General features: G+C 44.1%; 1 protein-coding gene across 1 annotated transcript in view; it reads right to left on the bottom strand.

Moving 5' to 3' along the window:
• Nucleotides 1–2994: 2994 nt before the first annotated feature.
• Nucleotides 2995–17772, bottom strand: part of B4GALT1 (beta-1,4-galactosyltransferase 1) — a 42766-nt gene continuing 27988 nt past the window's right edge. Inside the window, exons 3-6 of the mRNA XM_048503869.1 lie at nucleotides 10397–10584; nucleotides 7863–7985; nucleotides 5062–5166; nucleotides 2995–3697 (exon numbers count right to left, since the gene is read on the bottom strand). Coding sequence (XP_048359826.1) covers nucleotides 3562–3697; nucleotides 5062–5166; nucleotides 7863–7985; nucleotides 10397–10584 — 552 coding nt within the window. The 3' untranslated portion in view covers nucleotides 2995–3561. The remainder of the gene's footprint in view (nucleotides 3698–5061; nucleotides 5167–7862; nucleotides 7986–10396; nucleotides 10585–17772) is intronic.

The following is a 17772-nucleotide window of genomic DNA, read 5'->3' as shown; positions in this document are numbered from 1 at the left end:
CAGTATTGGCGGCCAAGCGACGCCCTACAGGCTGACGCAGGAGGACACCGTGAGTGGGGGCGGAGACGGGAGATAGCGTCTTCCCGGCAGCGCGGTTCGACCACGCCGCAGGGAAGACGCTCCCTCCCCAACAACAACCCTTTAAAGGGTTGTTGTTTAGGGCGGCCTGACGCCGCCTCTGGGGGAGAGGGAAGAAGAGTCAGCGCTTGTGCGAACGGCGGCCTGGGGGCATGCCTTTTTTGGCGCTCGGTGTCGGTTATAAATGGGTCGCGCTTAAAACGGCCTGAAAGATGCGGGAGAATTAGTGTTTCGAGATGAGACCATTGATCTTACAACAAGAATCTGAGGTTACTCATCACTGTAGCACTAACTTTGGTGCCAACCATTTTGGGAAGAGCAGCAAAACACCAGCCATACTATAGATACTAAGTTGGGAGCCGACTGACTTTCTTCCCTCAGTTTGTCCAGGTAAATTGCAGGTTGCTTTCCTTTGGCACAGTTTGCTGTAGAACTTCAGTGAAAAAGGTTAGTAGTTTTTGGAATGGAATGGGTGAACAGAGAAAAACCCTTTCCCCTTTTAAATAAGGTTGGGGAGTGGGATTAAAGATAGGTCCTCTAGGTAGCGTATCCTGAGGTGAAATTGCTGAAGAACATGGCAGCTGTGCTCCTCTAAGGCACTTTCTTGAGATGGTGTAGTTTATATTGCTTCAGTAACAGAAAGGGTGCAGAAAACAGCAGTGGTGTAGCGCCAGCGGGGCGGGGGAGGGGCGGGGGGCGCTGCAGCAGGGCCCCAGGGTGTGTGCGTGCCTCGTACGCAGTTCCCCCTTGCTCTGCCTCTGGGAGACACCTATGGTCGAAGCTCCTGTCCCTTCTGCTTCATGCAAGTTAAAAGCAGAGCCTAGTAAATGGCTTGCTACAGACATGGCTGAAATAGTCTTGTGAAAGGTAGACTGCTGGGAGCCCATTGTAAAAGAAGATACAAGATCAACATATAAAAATAATAATTTAAGAACCAAAGCAGAATTTTGAGGCTCTGTAACAACATTGCAACTTGCCCCTAGGAAGAATTCTGGAAGGGAGGGTAACTGGGAGGGGAGTCCATGCAAACGGCCCCTAGTTTCAAAGGTACACTGTTGCTCTGACATGGATTGCAGAAAAAAAGTTGGCTCAATCTCCACAGACATAAAGAAGCCATAATTGTGCCACCCTTTTAAGTGACTGCCAAGAAAAAGAATTCACAGCCTTACGCGGAATGTAAGGCTGCTTTATAAAAATTATAGTCTAGTTTGAACATCATTTCGTCTGCAGTGTATATTGACAGATGCTGTTTTATGGTGCAAGAAGGTTTTATATACACTTAGCCACCATAATATCTTGTTTTAACACATTGTAACAATAACAAAAAACAACAGTAAATTCAAGTTTTACCAAAACACACAGCTAGAAAAATATCTTTTTCCTTTGACATTTATACAATATTTAGGCTATTATGGTAGTAAACATACCTGAAAAGCAGGTCACAATTTGAGCCCATTATTTGTGTGCTATTTGCCATTTCTTTGTTGAGAGAAGGTAACAACATAAAGCAAAAGACAATTCAACATTCAGACATAAGGACATTGAGAAATATTGCCATTACTTATGCCAGCCAGGATATTAATGCAGCCTAGTGATGAAAATAGAAGTGTTTCACTGAGCTATTATATGGTATAACTCTTGACATCAGTGAGGGAATTAATCACTGGTCACCAGTTTACCTGCTCTACTATGGGGCTCAGGGTATCAAAGGGAATGGAAAGGGGAGATGGATTCCAACTTTCACCTCTCTCTGTTTCCAACCCTGGCATGCTTACACAATACACCCCAAACCTTTTAAGGTCACTCTTGTTTGTTCGTACCCTGCAACCTAGCCCTGTATGACGGTCCAAGAGACTGTCATTTACAAATGGAAAGGCACGCGCCCATTATGCAAAAATCTTTGGCCACCTTGTGAAAATTCCTTCTATTATTGTTAGGGACCCAGATGAATTTAGGCACTTCATTCAGACAAGCTAAATAGGGTCCAAACTGGATGTACCGTTAGGTGCTTTTGGACAGATGTCATTTCAATGCGCCGGTCAGCTCTTATCAGTATCTGTTGACCACTGATGTAGCCAACAGTCACAGCGCTGAATACAACCAAGCCAGTGGCTTGTCAGCCATTTCCAAGATGCTGTCCTCTACTGGAGGTCTGTTCACTCCGTGCAGTTGGGTAGAACCCTCCACCCGGTATGAGGGCAGAGCTACAATGTACAGCCACCGCCACAGAAGCTAGTCTAGCTCTGCATTTGTAGGAAACACAACAAGGCGTTCCTCTGGCTGTAAGTCGCGAGAGAGCGAGGAACACAGTCGGCTTTCGACAGCTTCTTCCTTGTGTCAAGTGTTGCTCCGCTGAGGAGAGGTTGCAGTGAATGACAAGAAGGAACTTCAAGCCTCATCTGTAGGAACAGCTTTGTGGAAGGAGCCTTCCATGTTCTGAGCAAACACTGTCAAACTACTTGCACCGTATAACAAAATGCATGGCTCGGAAGTGAGGACCCAATCAGAAGTGATGCAGGACAGCCACGTCAATGCGTGACCATCCCCATGCAAGCTAATCTTTTTACTATGTGACACTCATTTTTCAGCAAAGAGGCCAGAACTATTCAAATTCCCTCTGCCAGCAGAGCTGAAGGCCACTGTTATGCTCTGCATGAACTTTTTAAAAAATTGCAGTCACACCAGAATGATTAATTTTGTCTCTCTGGAGGGATATACACATACACCCACATATCAATGTACGTAAACTCAATACAACATTAGCAGCATTTTCCAATCCTTCATACTGTAACAAAAGCACTGACATTGGCCCCTTCCACACGTGCAGAATAATGCACTTTCAATCTACTTTGCAACTGGATTTCGCTGTGCGGAATAGCAAAATCCACTTGCAAACAAATGTGAAAGTGGATTGAAAGTGCATTATTCTGCATGTGTGGAAGGGGCCATTTTTATAAATGTTAACCCAATTTAAAATTTAAATGGAAAGGGGGAGCGGAAAGATATGGGCTTATAATGACATAATACTCTGTCATTTGTCCAGCATTAATTTTTCCAAGCTGTGTGCAACAATTACTTAACAGCAGAGAATGCTGCAGCAAATAGGTATGGGGACAGTTTGCCAGGAAAGTCTCTTGTGCAAGCTGTAGAAAAAATGAATGAAGTGTGCACACAAACATAGTTCCCATTCATCTGAATGGACTGAGCCCATCTTTGTCATAATTTCCTTACAAATTGACATATTTTCAAATGTCTCTATACAGTTTCTACACCTATAAAGAAAACAAAAGTCAGAGCTAGAAAGTTGTATATACAACAAAGTTTGGGATTAAGCATCTTGCTTGTCCAGCAAACAAACACCTCAGAATGGCAACACAACGCATCCTTTGAGATGTCCATTGTAATAAAAACAAAAGGCATGAAACTGATGGGATGAATAGTCCCTGGTTAATTTTTCCAAGTCTTCTGTTACACCACTCAATACTAGCTTTTCGGTGACCCAACGTCCACTGTGATTTTTGTATACAAGGAGAATCTTTCAATTTTCACCGCCTTATATGACAGAGTGTTTAAGCCATCCGCTTTCATTGTCTCCTTCGTGTGAGCAATCTTGGTGAACCTGTGGACAGACATGTTGGGAAATTAACTCGCAACCAGCCTATTCAGTCCCACCACACCTTCACAATAAAAACCAAATGCTTTATATCAGTGGTTCTCAACCTTCCTAATGCCGCGACCCTTTAATACAGTTCCTCATATTGTGGTGACTCCCAACCGTAAAATTGGTATGTATAAAATATAACCCCTGTGAAAGGGTTCTTCGACCCCCAGGTTGAGAACCACTGCTTTATATAGTCCATTGTTCAGTTTTAAACACAAAACGTTGGGGGCTATGGTGGTTGATCATAGAAAACCGACTCAGAATCTATCATATTACATCTTTCCTGAATTTGTCAGTTTAAAGATGGAACTCAAACATTCAAGTTTTTCTATTTCTCTACTTCATTTGCCCCCCCCCCCCCCCCCCGCCTCCTTGAGATCAGACAGGGATAGTCTGAGAGCTGGTCTGGTCAGTCTTTCAGGTGCCTATTAGTATTTTAGAAGGTTTCACTATATTTTATGGCCTTGTCGAATACTACTTGGCATTTTTTTTAATAAAGAAGAAAGCATTGGGTAGAGTAAGGCACAGAGTGCCACTGAGTTGCACCCATCTCATGGCAAACCCATGAAATTTCACCCAATGGGGTTTTCAGGGCAAGAGATTGGTGGTTTGCCTTTGCCTTCGTCTGCACAGCAGCTTTATTCTTCTTTGGTGGTCTCCCATCCACCTGTGCTCAGTTTCCAAACTTTGATGAGATCAGGCTACACTAGCTAATAGGACTGTTAGAGCTGCTACATGGCATGCATCACATTGCAGCCAACTTATAGCAACCCGTGGCTTTCAAGGCAAATCATTAAGCAGAGGTGGTTTGCCATTGCCTTCCTCTGCAGAGTCTTCCTCGGATGTCTCCCTTCCAAGTTCCCATCCTGCTTAGCTTCTGAGATCTGAAGAGATCAGGCTATATTACGTTGCCTTCCCTCCCTGCTACATGGTTGAGTAGGTAAAGTGCCATGAAGTCACACCACCAAAGGATAATCAGAAGGGGGTTCCATTGCCTGCTTCTGTATAGCAACCCTGGACTTCCTTGGGGGTCTCCCATCCAAATACTAACCAGAGCCAACCCTGGTTAGCTCTTCAGATCTGATGAGATTGGCTAGCCTGGGCAATCAGGTCAGGGCACATACTAGAGTACAAAATTTAAAATCTAAAATTAAAAGAGGACTCAATGTGTTACAGATTGGTTCTGTGCTTGTATTTGAATAAAAGGTTCTTTTTACAATCACATATTTTTCAGGGATGGAAAGGAGCAGAGTAGAAAAAGAATATGACTATTTCTAAATGTTTGTACATGTGGCAGACACAGTGTAGTCAGAAGAACCTACCTCTGTGGATTGGGCTCGTTCTTGGTGTCTCTTGAATGGTGAATCATTCTGCATTTTCCAATGGTAGCATCTGGACGAGAGACCCCCATACCTTTAAAAACTAGCCTGCAAAGACAAATAATTGAGATGCTGTCTTTCCTGTGGCTCAAGTCACATGTTGTTTGAAGCAGGATTACTCACCTTTCTGGCGGAAATATAAAAACACTCTTTTTTGCACCACAGAAGTCCTGATTTTAAAAAGAAACCGAATGGCAGTCACCTAGTGAAATTGTGTCCGAGAGGAGGTTTAAAATGAGGACTTCTCTGGATGCATACTCTTAGTCACTACACTATGAATAATTACAGCCACATTTACTCCCCTCTTCCCTTTATTTATGAGTGGCAAGAAAAGTGACATAAATTTTGCTCAGAGTCAATGAATGGAATGAGCATTTTGCTCATTCAAAAAGTGAAAATAATTTATTGTAGGTTTTTTGTTTCAAACATCTCCAAATGTCCAATTTCCCCCTTTAAAATGTTTGCGGGGGCAAGGAACCCCCCTGAATTTTTCTGTGTTTTTCCTCCCTGGGCTTTTGCATCTGCAGTAGCAAGTGCTGAGAGAGCAACTTTTTCCAAGAACCTTAATGAAAACATCCTGCTGCCAAAGGTTTGACCCAGTGGTGGGAAACTGGACTCTTGTTTGGTCTCCGACTCAGAGCGGCTGCTAAGTGACAAAGAGAACAGTGACCCTGCACAACACAAAGCGTTACGCTCAAGTTCTGGATCTTCTGCCAGCTGGGTTTGAGGGCCAGCCAGCAAGAAAAGGGGCACAATAGGGAAACAACAATTCCGGGTCCTGGACACAAGTCACTGCAGGCTAAAGTGCAGTTTCAGTGGCAGCTGAAATGAACTATGGGTTAAACTTTTCATAATTGCTACTGAAGGAATCACTGAAAAAATAGCAGGTGGGCTAGTTCAGTTGAGACCAATGCACAGGCTATGGACCTTTAACCTCCTCCTAGCCCAGGCTTAGAGCCAAACTATATGTTAAGGTACTAACCAAGGCTCCAGCCAGGGCTGCATTTTAGAAGAAAACGTAGCTCTTCAAAAATGGCTTCAAGGCCTGTTCTACTGTAGAACAGACCAATCTTGCCCCCCACCTTTTCAAGTGCTGAAGCATCCATGCAGGTGACTTTATTGACACTTGAAAAGAGCACAGGGGAGACAAGATCTCCTGCTGCTGCCATGGTGCCAGCTTGAAGGAATTCTCCTCTAAAATGGTTGTCTGTGGCCACCAGTTTGACCTGTGCCTGCCAAAACGTGTAAGTTTGGTCATTATACTAGTGTCTTGGCTGATTAGTCTGGCAGGTTAATATCTCTTCCAACCCAAAAAGTGATTGCAAAAATAGTGCCTTTGAGGAATGTGCATCATTCCCCCCAATATTTTGGTGGTTGGCTTTGGAAGACCAGGACATTTTTGAAAAAGCCAGTACCCCATGACAGCATTTTTGGCTTTTGAAAAAATGATCAGGCCTTTTAAAGCTGAACTGGAAAATCCCCAGCTGCAGAGCTGAATGCAGGGATTGGCTCACCTGATCCCCACATGCAATTCTGCTGTCTTTCCCGCCACCTCTGAAACCCACTTGGGTGTGAAATCCAGCAGATGCACCTACAGCTGCATGGAACAGTGCATGTGACACACAGATCCGAGACACTTGTTAAAATGAAGGACCACCCAGCAACGTGCTGCAGTTTCATGGTGCTTAAGATTATTTTCCCCACCCTATCAGGCAAATCTGCTTGAGCGCTTTCGTCCTATGAGATCCACTCACTTAGGCTGGAGGCTAGTAAGGCAAGAAGTCTTTACAAGAAAAAAAAATCAATGGTAGGAAACCGGAAAGACATTGTTCTAGTTATACAGCAATGTAGCTGATTATCTTGTAAGATGTTTTCCCGTAAGGCCAGGATTCTCACCAGAGGTACAAGAATGAAGATTTCTCATTTGTATTTTTCTGGTGTGTGTGTGTGTGTGGGGTGTGTGTGTGTGTGTGTGTGTGTGTATGCATTCCAGATTGTTTCCATTTAGTTTACCCTCATTACTATGTCAGCCATTGTTCCCCCCACTTCTAGAAACTGATTTGGAACATGCACAAACTCACCAAATAAACAGATCTTCAAAGCTATATGTTATGTGAAATAGCCCAAAATCCACCAAAAGACAATTTGGGAGATGTGACTACAAGGCCCAAACCTATCATGGATTAGAGATACCAACATCAAAGTCCGATCCCCAGGAATTACAGCTCATCTCCAAACAACTCCCCGGAGAAAGTGGGTTTTTTTTGGGGGGGGGGTACTCCACTGGGAGCCCTGTCCTCCCCAGGCTCCACTCCTAAATCTCCAGGAGTTGCCCAACCTGGATCTAGCAATCTCACACACTTCCCATCCTCCAATGGTGGCCAGGGCGGACCTGGCAACCCTGCCATGGATTCCCTGTCCCGCCTGGGCCAAATCACTCCTTTTAGGCTTTTGTAGTGCAACTATAAACAGAGTTCAATAGGCTTAGAGGGGTGTACTCTTCGTAGTATAGTACTGTCAGTTTTCCCCATCTGCTGGAAGGCACTGTAACGGGAAGGAGAGTCTTGGACAGATAGAAAGAAACTCTGAATACTCCACAGAGGAAGACTGCACATAAACTGGCTCATAGAACAAGAAGTGCTTAGGAAGTATCGCATCCAAAATGCAGGCCTAACTTTCTGCTTGCAAAAACAAGCTTCTTTAAACAGCAAAAGCAGTCTACAATAGAGGCAGAGAAGTCTTACCTGTTATAAATATCATCATCTTCACCTCCCCAGCCCCAATAATTATTGGGAAACCCGTTGATTTTTTCAAATTGCACCTTGCTCAGGGCAGACACACCACCAAAATACTGATTATAAGGTAATCTGGAAAAGAGAGACAGAGGTTGTTAAGGAGGCCAGCGTCTGCTATGGTTGAAGAGGACCGGACCTCTAGCGACAGCAGGAAACCAAAGTAATGCAAACAAAATGTAGCATCAAGAATTTCAAGACACATGCAATCAACACTGGCCCCGGGGCTTCCCAATATGTGCTCTGTGAAAAAAGAAACATTTGTGCAGTTATTCTCACATGAACACCTGGTGTTGGAAAAAATAAAAGCACTCTGGGAACTAGCTCCTTAAAGGTCAGACCAATTGTGTCTTGGGAGGTCTGTATGTGGAGCTCTTGTGAATTTCTCAATGTTAATTTTCGTGCATTTGGGGACTTTTTACAGATCAGAACCATGGTACACAGGATTTTAATCTCTCTTTGCACCACTTTTGGAACTAAAAGTGTTCCTAGGGAGCCACTGGTTACTATGTTGAAATATGCTGCCACAGGAGCTGGTGATGGCCACTAACCTGGGTAGCTTTAGAAGGGGCTTGGACAGATTTATGGAGGAGAAGTCGATCTATGGCTACCAATCTTGATCCTCCTTGATCTCAGATTGCAAATGCCTTAGCAGACCAGGTGCTCAGGAGCAGCAGCCATTGCTTTCCAATCCTGCATGTGAGCTCCCAAAGGCACCTGGTGGGCCACTGCGAGCAGCAGAGTGCTGGACTAGATGGACTCGGGTCTGATCCAGCAGGCTTGGTCTTATGTTCTTATGAGAAAGGGGATGAATTCAATTATTTAACCTGTTAACCAGCAAACCAGACACAACACTTGCAGAATTTTTTAATCTTTTATTGAGCTAAGAAAATATTCTTTACCATGGCCCTGGCCCCAACCTGGTGGAACACTGCCCAGTTGGTCCAGGATCCTGTGGGATCTGATGCAATTTTGCACGGCCTGTAAGACAAAGCTATTCCACCAGACAGATGGTTGAAACAGCTGCAATTTTACAGTGTAAGGTCTCCCTCTCTCCCTATCCCCATCCTTCACTGTTCTGTTTTCCATTGAGGGAGATGTCGCTATACGTTTTTAGCATATTTTAAGATTAGTTCAGTTGTCATCTATGTTTTAATATATGATTTTATTGTTTATACATGTTGGAAGCTGCTCTGAGCCCTCCAGGAGGAGGGTGGCATATAAATCGAATAAAAGAAATTAAATGAAATAAACAAGGCAGAAGAAAATAAAAGCAAATAAAAATTAACCCTACAGTTACTGCAAAGATGAATGATAAAATTATCAGAGTTCCTAGCAGTCTTTCATCATATAATAACAGATAATGGGTTAAAAAGAAAATCAGGTTTCAGCTTTTGTCTCACTGCATTGAGGGATTATCAACAAACCCAGAAATCTCACCTAGCCTTCTTCTGAAACTTCCAACCAGAGGAACTGGATTTGCAGGTCTCCGAAAATTATCAACCTCTTCTTTCTTTAAATCTGTTCTGTCATAATCATGCTATTAGATAACCGATTGGCTTGTTTGCACTTATGTTGATTATCTCACATTTAGTTATAAGCCAATCAGCACGTGCATAAGAGTTACACCTGATATGGCAAGATAAAAATGCCAATCTCAACTTCTACTAAAAAGCAATTACTCCAACTTCCTTGTAATTGTTTTAATTAACTGTCCAAGGTGAAAGACACTTGAAGGAAACTAAGTTCCTGGGCAGTGGAAAAGTGCTTTAACTTTAGCTTGCAAACTTAGCAAGAGATAACTGCTTGAAGTCTTCAGTTTAAAAGTGGACCTAGGCGAGCTGAGGCCAGCCTCAAACAGGCCCGTGCCACTGGGGCAAGTCCCACTGGCCAGCATTCAATTGTGCCCCTGCCCCAAACTTCATGGAGAGTTGGGGGTGGGACGCAGTTGTGAGGGGGAGAAACCCTGAAGTGTGGCCCCCGCGTGACCCCAGGACTTGAGGTCCAGGGCTCTAGCTCCCCTGTACCCCCCCTTGCTATACCACTGGATTTAGTGCCTGATGTCTCCACTGAAAAGGACTGGATAAGTAGGTGAATGCAGAAGACCTCTAACTGGGATACCCCTACCAGTCAGAATAGACAGTACTGACCTTGGATAGACTAAAGATCTGACTCAGTATTAGGCAGCTTGTTACTTCTCTGCTGCCTTTGATACAGTTGATCGCTCTCTTTTGACTAACTCCCTTCATTCTCTAAGGTTTCTTAATTCTGTCCTCAGCCAGTGTTCTTCAGTGTTTCCAGAAGAAGCTATTCATCTCTCGGCTGAAATCCTGCTAGGATCTGTCTGTAGCCCCTTCTGTTCTTTTTCTATACATCTTGCTGGGGAGACCCACCCAAGTAAGGCCCCTGTTAATCAATCCTTAACATGAACAGTTATGCTGTCACATGACCATATGGCAAAGAAACATTACCAATTGATCTCTTACCTAAATCCAAACTTGTCCATAGACACAGAGAGATGCCTGGGCTGGTCATAACATTTGTAAGTATTTCTGTCATCCATCGGGATCAGATCAACGTCGCTAAACACAAAACAGTTGTAATCATATTCTTTCAAAGCTTCTACAAAGCCTATGTTCAGAAGTTTCGCACGATTGAATGTTTCTTCTCCTCCCTGATGCAAGAAAAAGAAGAGTGACTCAACACCTTAAGCATGGACCAGTCAACATTTCTCTTAGCCATTGAAGCCCTAAGCCTTCACAAGCAGCAATGCAAGCATGCAAGGATGAGGAAAACAACGATCCAAGCTTGTTATCTGCCATTTATGTTGGTGTCCAAAAAAATAAATCAAAAGCTTGCTGGTGCCTCGGTTGTCTTACATCATACACTGTAAACTTATGAAACAAGCCCCTGCTGATGTAAGAATTCCATCACGCTCTTCAGTTGGGTCACTTTTTCCCTCCGTGTGAACATCCTGCTTCTTCAGACCTCTTCACTCCCTAAATACATCAGCATTTGTAGAACAGGTAAGAATTCAAATCCCGCCCCATCCATCAACTATACTGTGTACTAGAAAACCAGCTGAGTTGCAACACCCCTGGGCAGCCCCACCCAAGTGGCGAGGTGGGTGGCGGTGGAACCATGACCATGTCACCCTGCGGCTCCAGAGAAGCTTCTTGGTGGTGAGGGGAGGGTAGCAAAACAAAACAGCCTCTCTGCTGCCGAGAAGCCTCTATGGGGCTGAATGGACTTATGCGACCCAAAAGCGTTGCACGAGTCCAAATTCCACCCCAATCCCACCAGCGTAAACTGGCAAATGGCCGAGAGGAAGCTGATTAATGTTGGCTCCTCCCCCAGCCACGTCCCCATAGTGCCCCCACTGCACTGTTGGCAGCAGGGGTACTGGGACACTGCTGCCGCATACCAGCATCGGGGGAGGGCAGCAGACACATGGGGTGGTTTCGTCCCTCTGCTGAGGTAAGTACCCCCCCTGCTTTCTTGAGCAGATTCACCCTCCCCTTTTGTACGAGGCTCTAAGAGTTTTAAAACAAATATTACCACTATCCATAACTCAAGCAAGTCAACACAATTCTAGCCCGATTTACTATTTAAGGGTGGGGAGCTCTACTAGCTTCTTCCTCTATTTTGAGAACACAATAATTAAAGTTACTTGGGCTAGAGTTTCTAAATTATGTAGGTGCCTTGCTTTATCCATCCATTTAATGATGTTAAGGAATGTTTTTGCTTATTAAAAATAAAGCTCCTCTTCACGATGAACTTTACACGAGGGATCAAGATCTATAAAGGACAGACAGAATGAATGACAGTGGAGAGCATAAAATGCTTCATGTAGTTGTATCCTGGCATTACTGCGTTTGTTCCCGCTGTTCCTTCATTGCCAGTGACTCTACACATTCTTTACCTCTTTCTGATTTACTGTCCAATGACTAAAAATGACCTGGAAGTTGGGACTATTATCCAACTAGATGCGGCCTGTTGTTTCTTCCTTTCTGTGGCTACAGAAAGGGAGCATATGGCATAACAAATCTAGAGCTTTCATTTAATAAGGGAAGAGCTGGTATCATACTGTTATAAATGTAATATATCAGTAGATGTAGCCAATGGTGGGATTCAAATAATTTAACAACCGGCTCTGGTAGTGGGATTCAAATAATTTAATGACTAGTTGTTTACATGCACCATTTTAACAGCTGGTTCTGCGAAAGTGGTGCAAACCTGCTGAATCCCACCACACCCCGTGTACTTTTTAAATGTCTATATTGAGCTACCATCTTCTATCCCAAGGCTGCGTGCAGGCTGAAACTTGCTGACATCCTGTGGTCATAAATTCAGGACTTGCTGCAGGTTGTAATCTAAGTGAGCCAATGAGCCCCCAGTTTCACTCTGAGTCCTATCCTGGGCCATGTCGCAATTAACAGGCTTCTGGAGGACAAGTAACAGGATATATGAGTGTAGCATCCTTTTTAAAACAGAAAGATGGTGCTGAGTATTGAAGACTCCATGATAAGTTGTTAGGAGGAACTAGTCCTGTTTACTCATTTGTGCCTTGCTTGCATTTGCAGCCGCTATAAAGAAGACCTCCTCCTTCAGTTTTACTCATGATAAATGCAGAAAAACCAGTCAGAGAGCAGAAAAGTTAATCCATTTAGAAGCAGTTAGAATGCCGGAACTACATGACAAAGTATTGCAACGGGAATCAAGAGCAAACATAAGAAAAAAGCTAGCACAACAACCAAAGCAATCTTCTTTCTCCCCTGAAGCATCTTTCAGAGAGTACAATTTTAGGACTCACATTTCTTGCACTGATGTCCCACACAGGAAAGAGAAACAATGTGCAAATTTAACTGCACATTAATTCTTGTCTCCCAGTCATACAGAGGGCTCTGAGCCATCTGGTCATCTGTACAATGGCGCACAACCTCTGCCGTGCGCCACAGGATCAAATGCATCTACACACCTGCCCAACTGCAGCTCTTTCATACAGAGGCCCGATAGAACCAAAACCTTTTGCATTTGCAGTTGGGTAAAAAAAACAAGCATCAAACTAGCACAACTCAATGAACATGATATAAATATGGAAAGAGTATGGCAGAACTGAAACTGACAAGGGAAGACGGTATGTATGAAAGGTAAAGATTTTCTTTTTCTGTTTCGTTGTGCAGACACCCTTCTGTTGTGTCCTGAAACACTGCGGCTGCATCGGCTTTTAGAGGCAAATTCTACTAAACCAATGGTTTCCAAACCATTGAACCCTTTCCGGACCAAAATGTTTGATATAGAAACCCCTACAAGTTGCTGGAGATTCTGAAGGCATGTTGTCAGGTGCAGTCAGTTTATGCAGAGGAGATCTTGCCAAGGCCCACCTTTTTCCTAATCCTTGTTAACAGCGCCTGCATCCTGGACCAATTTTAGTTCTTCCTTGGAGCTTTGCATTGGACAGGAAAGGTAGTGTACCTGCTGCTACCGTGTTTCCCCGAAAATAAAACAGTGTCTTATATTAATTTTTGCTCCCAAAGATGCACTATGTCTTATTTTCAGGGGATGTCTTATTTTTCTTTGTTCTGTTCATCAGGCGAACTTCCAAACAAAAACTTTGCTACGTCTTACTTTCGGGGGATGCCTTATATTTCACACTTCAGTAAAACCTCTACTACGTCTTATTTTCTGGGGATGTCTTATATTCAGGGAAACAGGGTACCTATCTTTCAGGAAACATTTCAACTTTTACTTCTTTTCTCATTAAGCAATCAACAATAACCTTCCAATGAACCACAGGGTTCCCAGGGAAACTGACTGAAAACTACTGAACTAGTGTACACATTAGACAGAAGCAGAGATAATTCCAGGTAGGTAGCCATGAAACAAAAAAGAGCATAGGGATACCTTACCCACAAAATCTATTCTAGCGTAAGCTTTCACGAGTCGAAGTTCACTTCATCAGTTGTGTTTAGAGAAGCAACTGACTCATGAAAATTCACGCTGAATGGCCCTTGTTGTATTTTGACATAAGAGGTGGTTCATTTCACAGGAGATAAGAAGACAGGTGGCCAGACTGTAACAAAGGCTTCCCCAACATGGCACCCACTAAATGTCTTTAGAAAGTGGGTGGGCGGGCCAGGCAGGGCTTTTGCCCAGCAAGGCTTCTGACTGACTATTGAAGATCTGACTGGCTGCGCAAATGTTTAAAACATGTTGCTTTGGCAGCAGCTGCCACCACAGCACACAGATCTGCACTTTGTTACTGAACTTAAGCTGTGGCAATCATTTTGTGGCTGGCTCTGCCTTCTGTGGCAGCTATTTGGTTGCTGCGCCCACCATGCCATGTCAGAATTCCAAATGGGCCCACAGGCTCAAAAGAGAATGGGGAGACCTGCTGTAACCTGAAGATATTTATTGGACAGACTCATGGCTATGACAAAAAAATGTAGCCATGACTAATTCTGTTACTCTCCTGTCCCCATCCAGTTGCCTACCGGAGCAAGCAGGACTCTTGTGACGCTCTGTAAACGGGAGCCCCAGAATCTCAAGAAATCCCCTGATCCAAGGGAGAAACGGCAACTTAGAAGGCAAATGACTAGGAAATAACTGCAGGAATATTATCTGCAGTGACACTATAGGAGGTCCTGTTCTAGGCTTTTTGGAACACAGTTATGCCCAGCAACCTTCACTATGCAGCCAAGGGGCACATTTTATTATCAACGAGGCCCACAGTTGAAATCACTTCCCCAAAGATCTAGAATATCCAGAAGGGCGAGGGCAGAGAGAAAACCAAAACAGCTTCCCCACCCACTGCTTTCAAAGGGTAACATCTTGCAACTGAATCTCTAAAACAGAGTTTTAAAACTAGAGATGTTATCCTTTTTAGAGTCTCCAAACAGTGTATTGTCGAAGGCTTTCACAGCCGGATTCAACTGGTTCTGGTGGGTTTTCCGGGCTGTGTGGCCGTGGTCTGGTGGATCTTGTTCCCTCTGTGATACACCTCTGAAGATGCCAGCCACAGATGCAGGCAAAACGTTAGGAACAAGATCCACCAGACCACAGCCACACAGCCAGGAAAACCCACCAGAACCAGTCTCCAAACAGTATTTTATATGTATGTTAACATCCAACTTTTAAAGGTGAAAATAAGCCAGTGTAGTGAGGAAGCAGTGCATCCCATGTTCTGCTTTAAAACCACTGCAAGAGACAGTACTAGTAAGAGATATGTTATTTTCACATTATGCACTTAAAAACATTTACTGCTTCCCCCTTCCTTTTGTCATCAAAGCACCAGAGGTTGTTGTAAAATGTTTTACAGGCTTCAAAAGGTAACTGAAGTTTAGTCTGATAAATCAATACTGCGTGTGCTGAATGTTCTTCCTACAAATGTCTTTTAACAAATTACTAGTCAGTTCAGAGAGCCAGCTGGCCTCGGGCCTCTGGCAACTGCTGTGCTCCTGTCATGTCTGGGCAGAGCGAACTGTTGACTGAACTAAGTCAGCCAACCCCACACAGAACTCTCCGCTCCAGTGTTACAACATGTCAAACAGCTGGTGCTTGTTCCTTCTTTTGTAGAAATGTTATCTAAGAGGAACACAGTGCATGAGAGAGTCACTTCAAAATCCAACTCGCTAGTTCCCTGAGCTCGTCGTAGGCTGCAGAGCTTTTTCTCTCCGTGTTCTCTGCAGGACAGAGTTCGTTGCCTTTTTAAATCACAAAACTTCTAAATTACAAAAAATTGTGTAAACTACCAAAATTATACGACTGGGAAATCCAAACAAAGAATGTAAAGTTTTTCAGTTTGTGAGAACACTGAAAAGAACTGTTCTGTAGTTCCATTCATTTTGCTCTATGAAATCCTGAAATCCTTTGGAAGCATGCCAAAGATTACTCAATGAGAACATTAGTAATGGTACTAATTCCTTACATACATGTACCCATGAAGCTATCATTTGAGAGCCAGCATGATGTAGTGGTCAAGAGCAAGTAGAATCTAATTTGGAGAATCGGATTTGATTCCCCATTCCTCCACATGAGTGGGGATTCTTATCTGGTGAACCAGATTTGTTTCCTTGCTCCTACATTCCTGCTGGGTGACCTTGGGCCAATCATAGTTCTCTTAGAACTATCTCAGCTCCACCTACTTCACAAGGTGTCTGTTGTTGGGAGAGGAAGGGAAAAAGAGCTTGTCAGCTGCCTTGAGTCTCCTTACAGGACAGAAAGGTGGGGGTATAAATGCAAACTCCCCTTCTTATATTGAGCCAGACCACCGGTCTATTTAGCTTGGTACTGTCTAGTCCAGGGGTCTGCAACCTGCTGTTCTCCAGATGTTCATGGACTACAAATCCCATCAGCCCCTGACAGCATGGCCAATTGGCTGCAGACCCATGGTCTAGTCCAGGGGTAGGGAACCTGCGGCTCTCCAGATGTTCAGGAACTACAATTCCCATCAGCCTCTGTCAGCATGGCCAATTGGCCATGCTGGTAGGGGCTGATGGGAATTGTAGTTCCTGAACATCTGGAGAGCCGCAGGTTCCCTACCCCTGGTCTAGTCTGACTGGCAGAGGCTCTATTAGGTTTCAAGCAGAAGTCTCTCATATCACCTCCTATTTCAATGGTGGCGAACCTATGGCACGGGTGCCAGAGGTGACACTCAGAGCCCTCTCTGTGGACACGCGCAAACAGAGTCCCCACCCTATCCCCACACACATATTTAGGCTGGCCTGGGCCGTTGGGCTCGATTATTAGCATTAAACCTAAGACCTAGTTTTGGGGAAGCAGTGTAGGTAACCCTGTTAAGTAATGTTAAACCTCACTGATTTTCATGCGAAGAACTAAAGCGCGATCCTTTACCTGGGAGTAAGCTCAGTTGCTGGCAATGGGGCTTCCTTCTGAGTAAATGCATGCCTCGGAGCCAACCGCTTTTTCTAAACTAAAACCTCAGTATTCAGGTTAAATTGCCATGTTGGCACTTTGCGATAAATAAGTGGGTTTGGGGTTGCAATTTGGGCACTCGGTCTTGAAAAGGTTCGCCACCACTGTCCTATCTGATGTTTTCTAGCTGGAGATGCTGAGAAACCAACATGGTACCTTTTTGTTGCAAAGCATGCACTCTACCACTAAGCCACAATCCCTTTGCCATGAGGAGGGATCTCCCTAAAAGAAATTCTCCCACTACTAGTCACCCCAATAATCGGAATGAACAACTGCAGGGAAGTGCACAAACATGCTCCACAGAACACTCTCAGTTCACATGAAATCCCGGCAAGAACCAACTTGCGTCCTTTGTGAACAGGGCGTGTGCTCCAAAACGTACCCCAGATTCCTTTTGCAATTAATGGGAATTCTGCGGTGAACACGCAGGCAGAGAGACTGAGGCTAAGCACTTCTGAAAGTTTGACACATCACTGAAACTGCTGGATGGAACTTGAAAGCAATGTTTGTCCAAATCATGCTTTGAGGCATACCCATAATCCACTAGCTGTCCACACAGCACTCACTGAAACCTAGGTGGTCTTATGGTACAAGCAGAAAACACCACACAGAGATGGATGGCTACAGTGCAAATAATTAAAGACAGCTTCACTGAGGGAGCCGAGTTGCATGTTAGAAGACAAGCTGCATCCTAGACTATCCCATTAGCTTTTCCAGCATTACACCACCTACCATTTTTACATATCCTCACTTTTTCTTCTTGCCCCCTTCCATACCTCATTCAATCCAAAGCATTTTGAGCGTTTTGAAAGTCAATGGCAAAAATGAAATGGATTTGCATTTGAATGCGCATTGTGCTAAAAGTTAAGAGGCTGGACTTTACCATTGAAGCGTCAAGATGGTGGGCAGTTTCCTTTCTTTTGTTTTT

Source organism: Sphaerodactylus townsendi, linkage group LG07 (genome assembly GCF_021028975.2).
Source record: "Sphaerodactylus townsendi isolate TG3544 linkage group LG07, MPM_Stown_v2.3, whole genome shotgun sequence".
Lineage (NCBI taxonomy): Eukaryota > Metazoa > Chordata > Lepidosauria > Squamata > Sphaerodactylidae > Sphaerodactylus > Sphaerodactylus townsendi.
The sequence above is the reverse complement of the archived record's forward strand: the minus strand, read 5'-3'. Positions and strand labels throughout refer to the sequence as shown.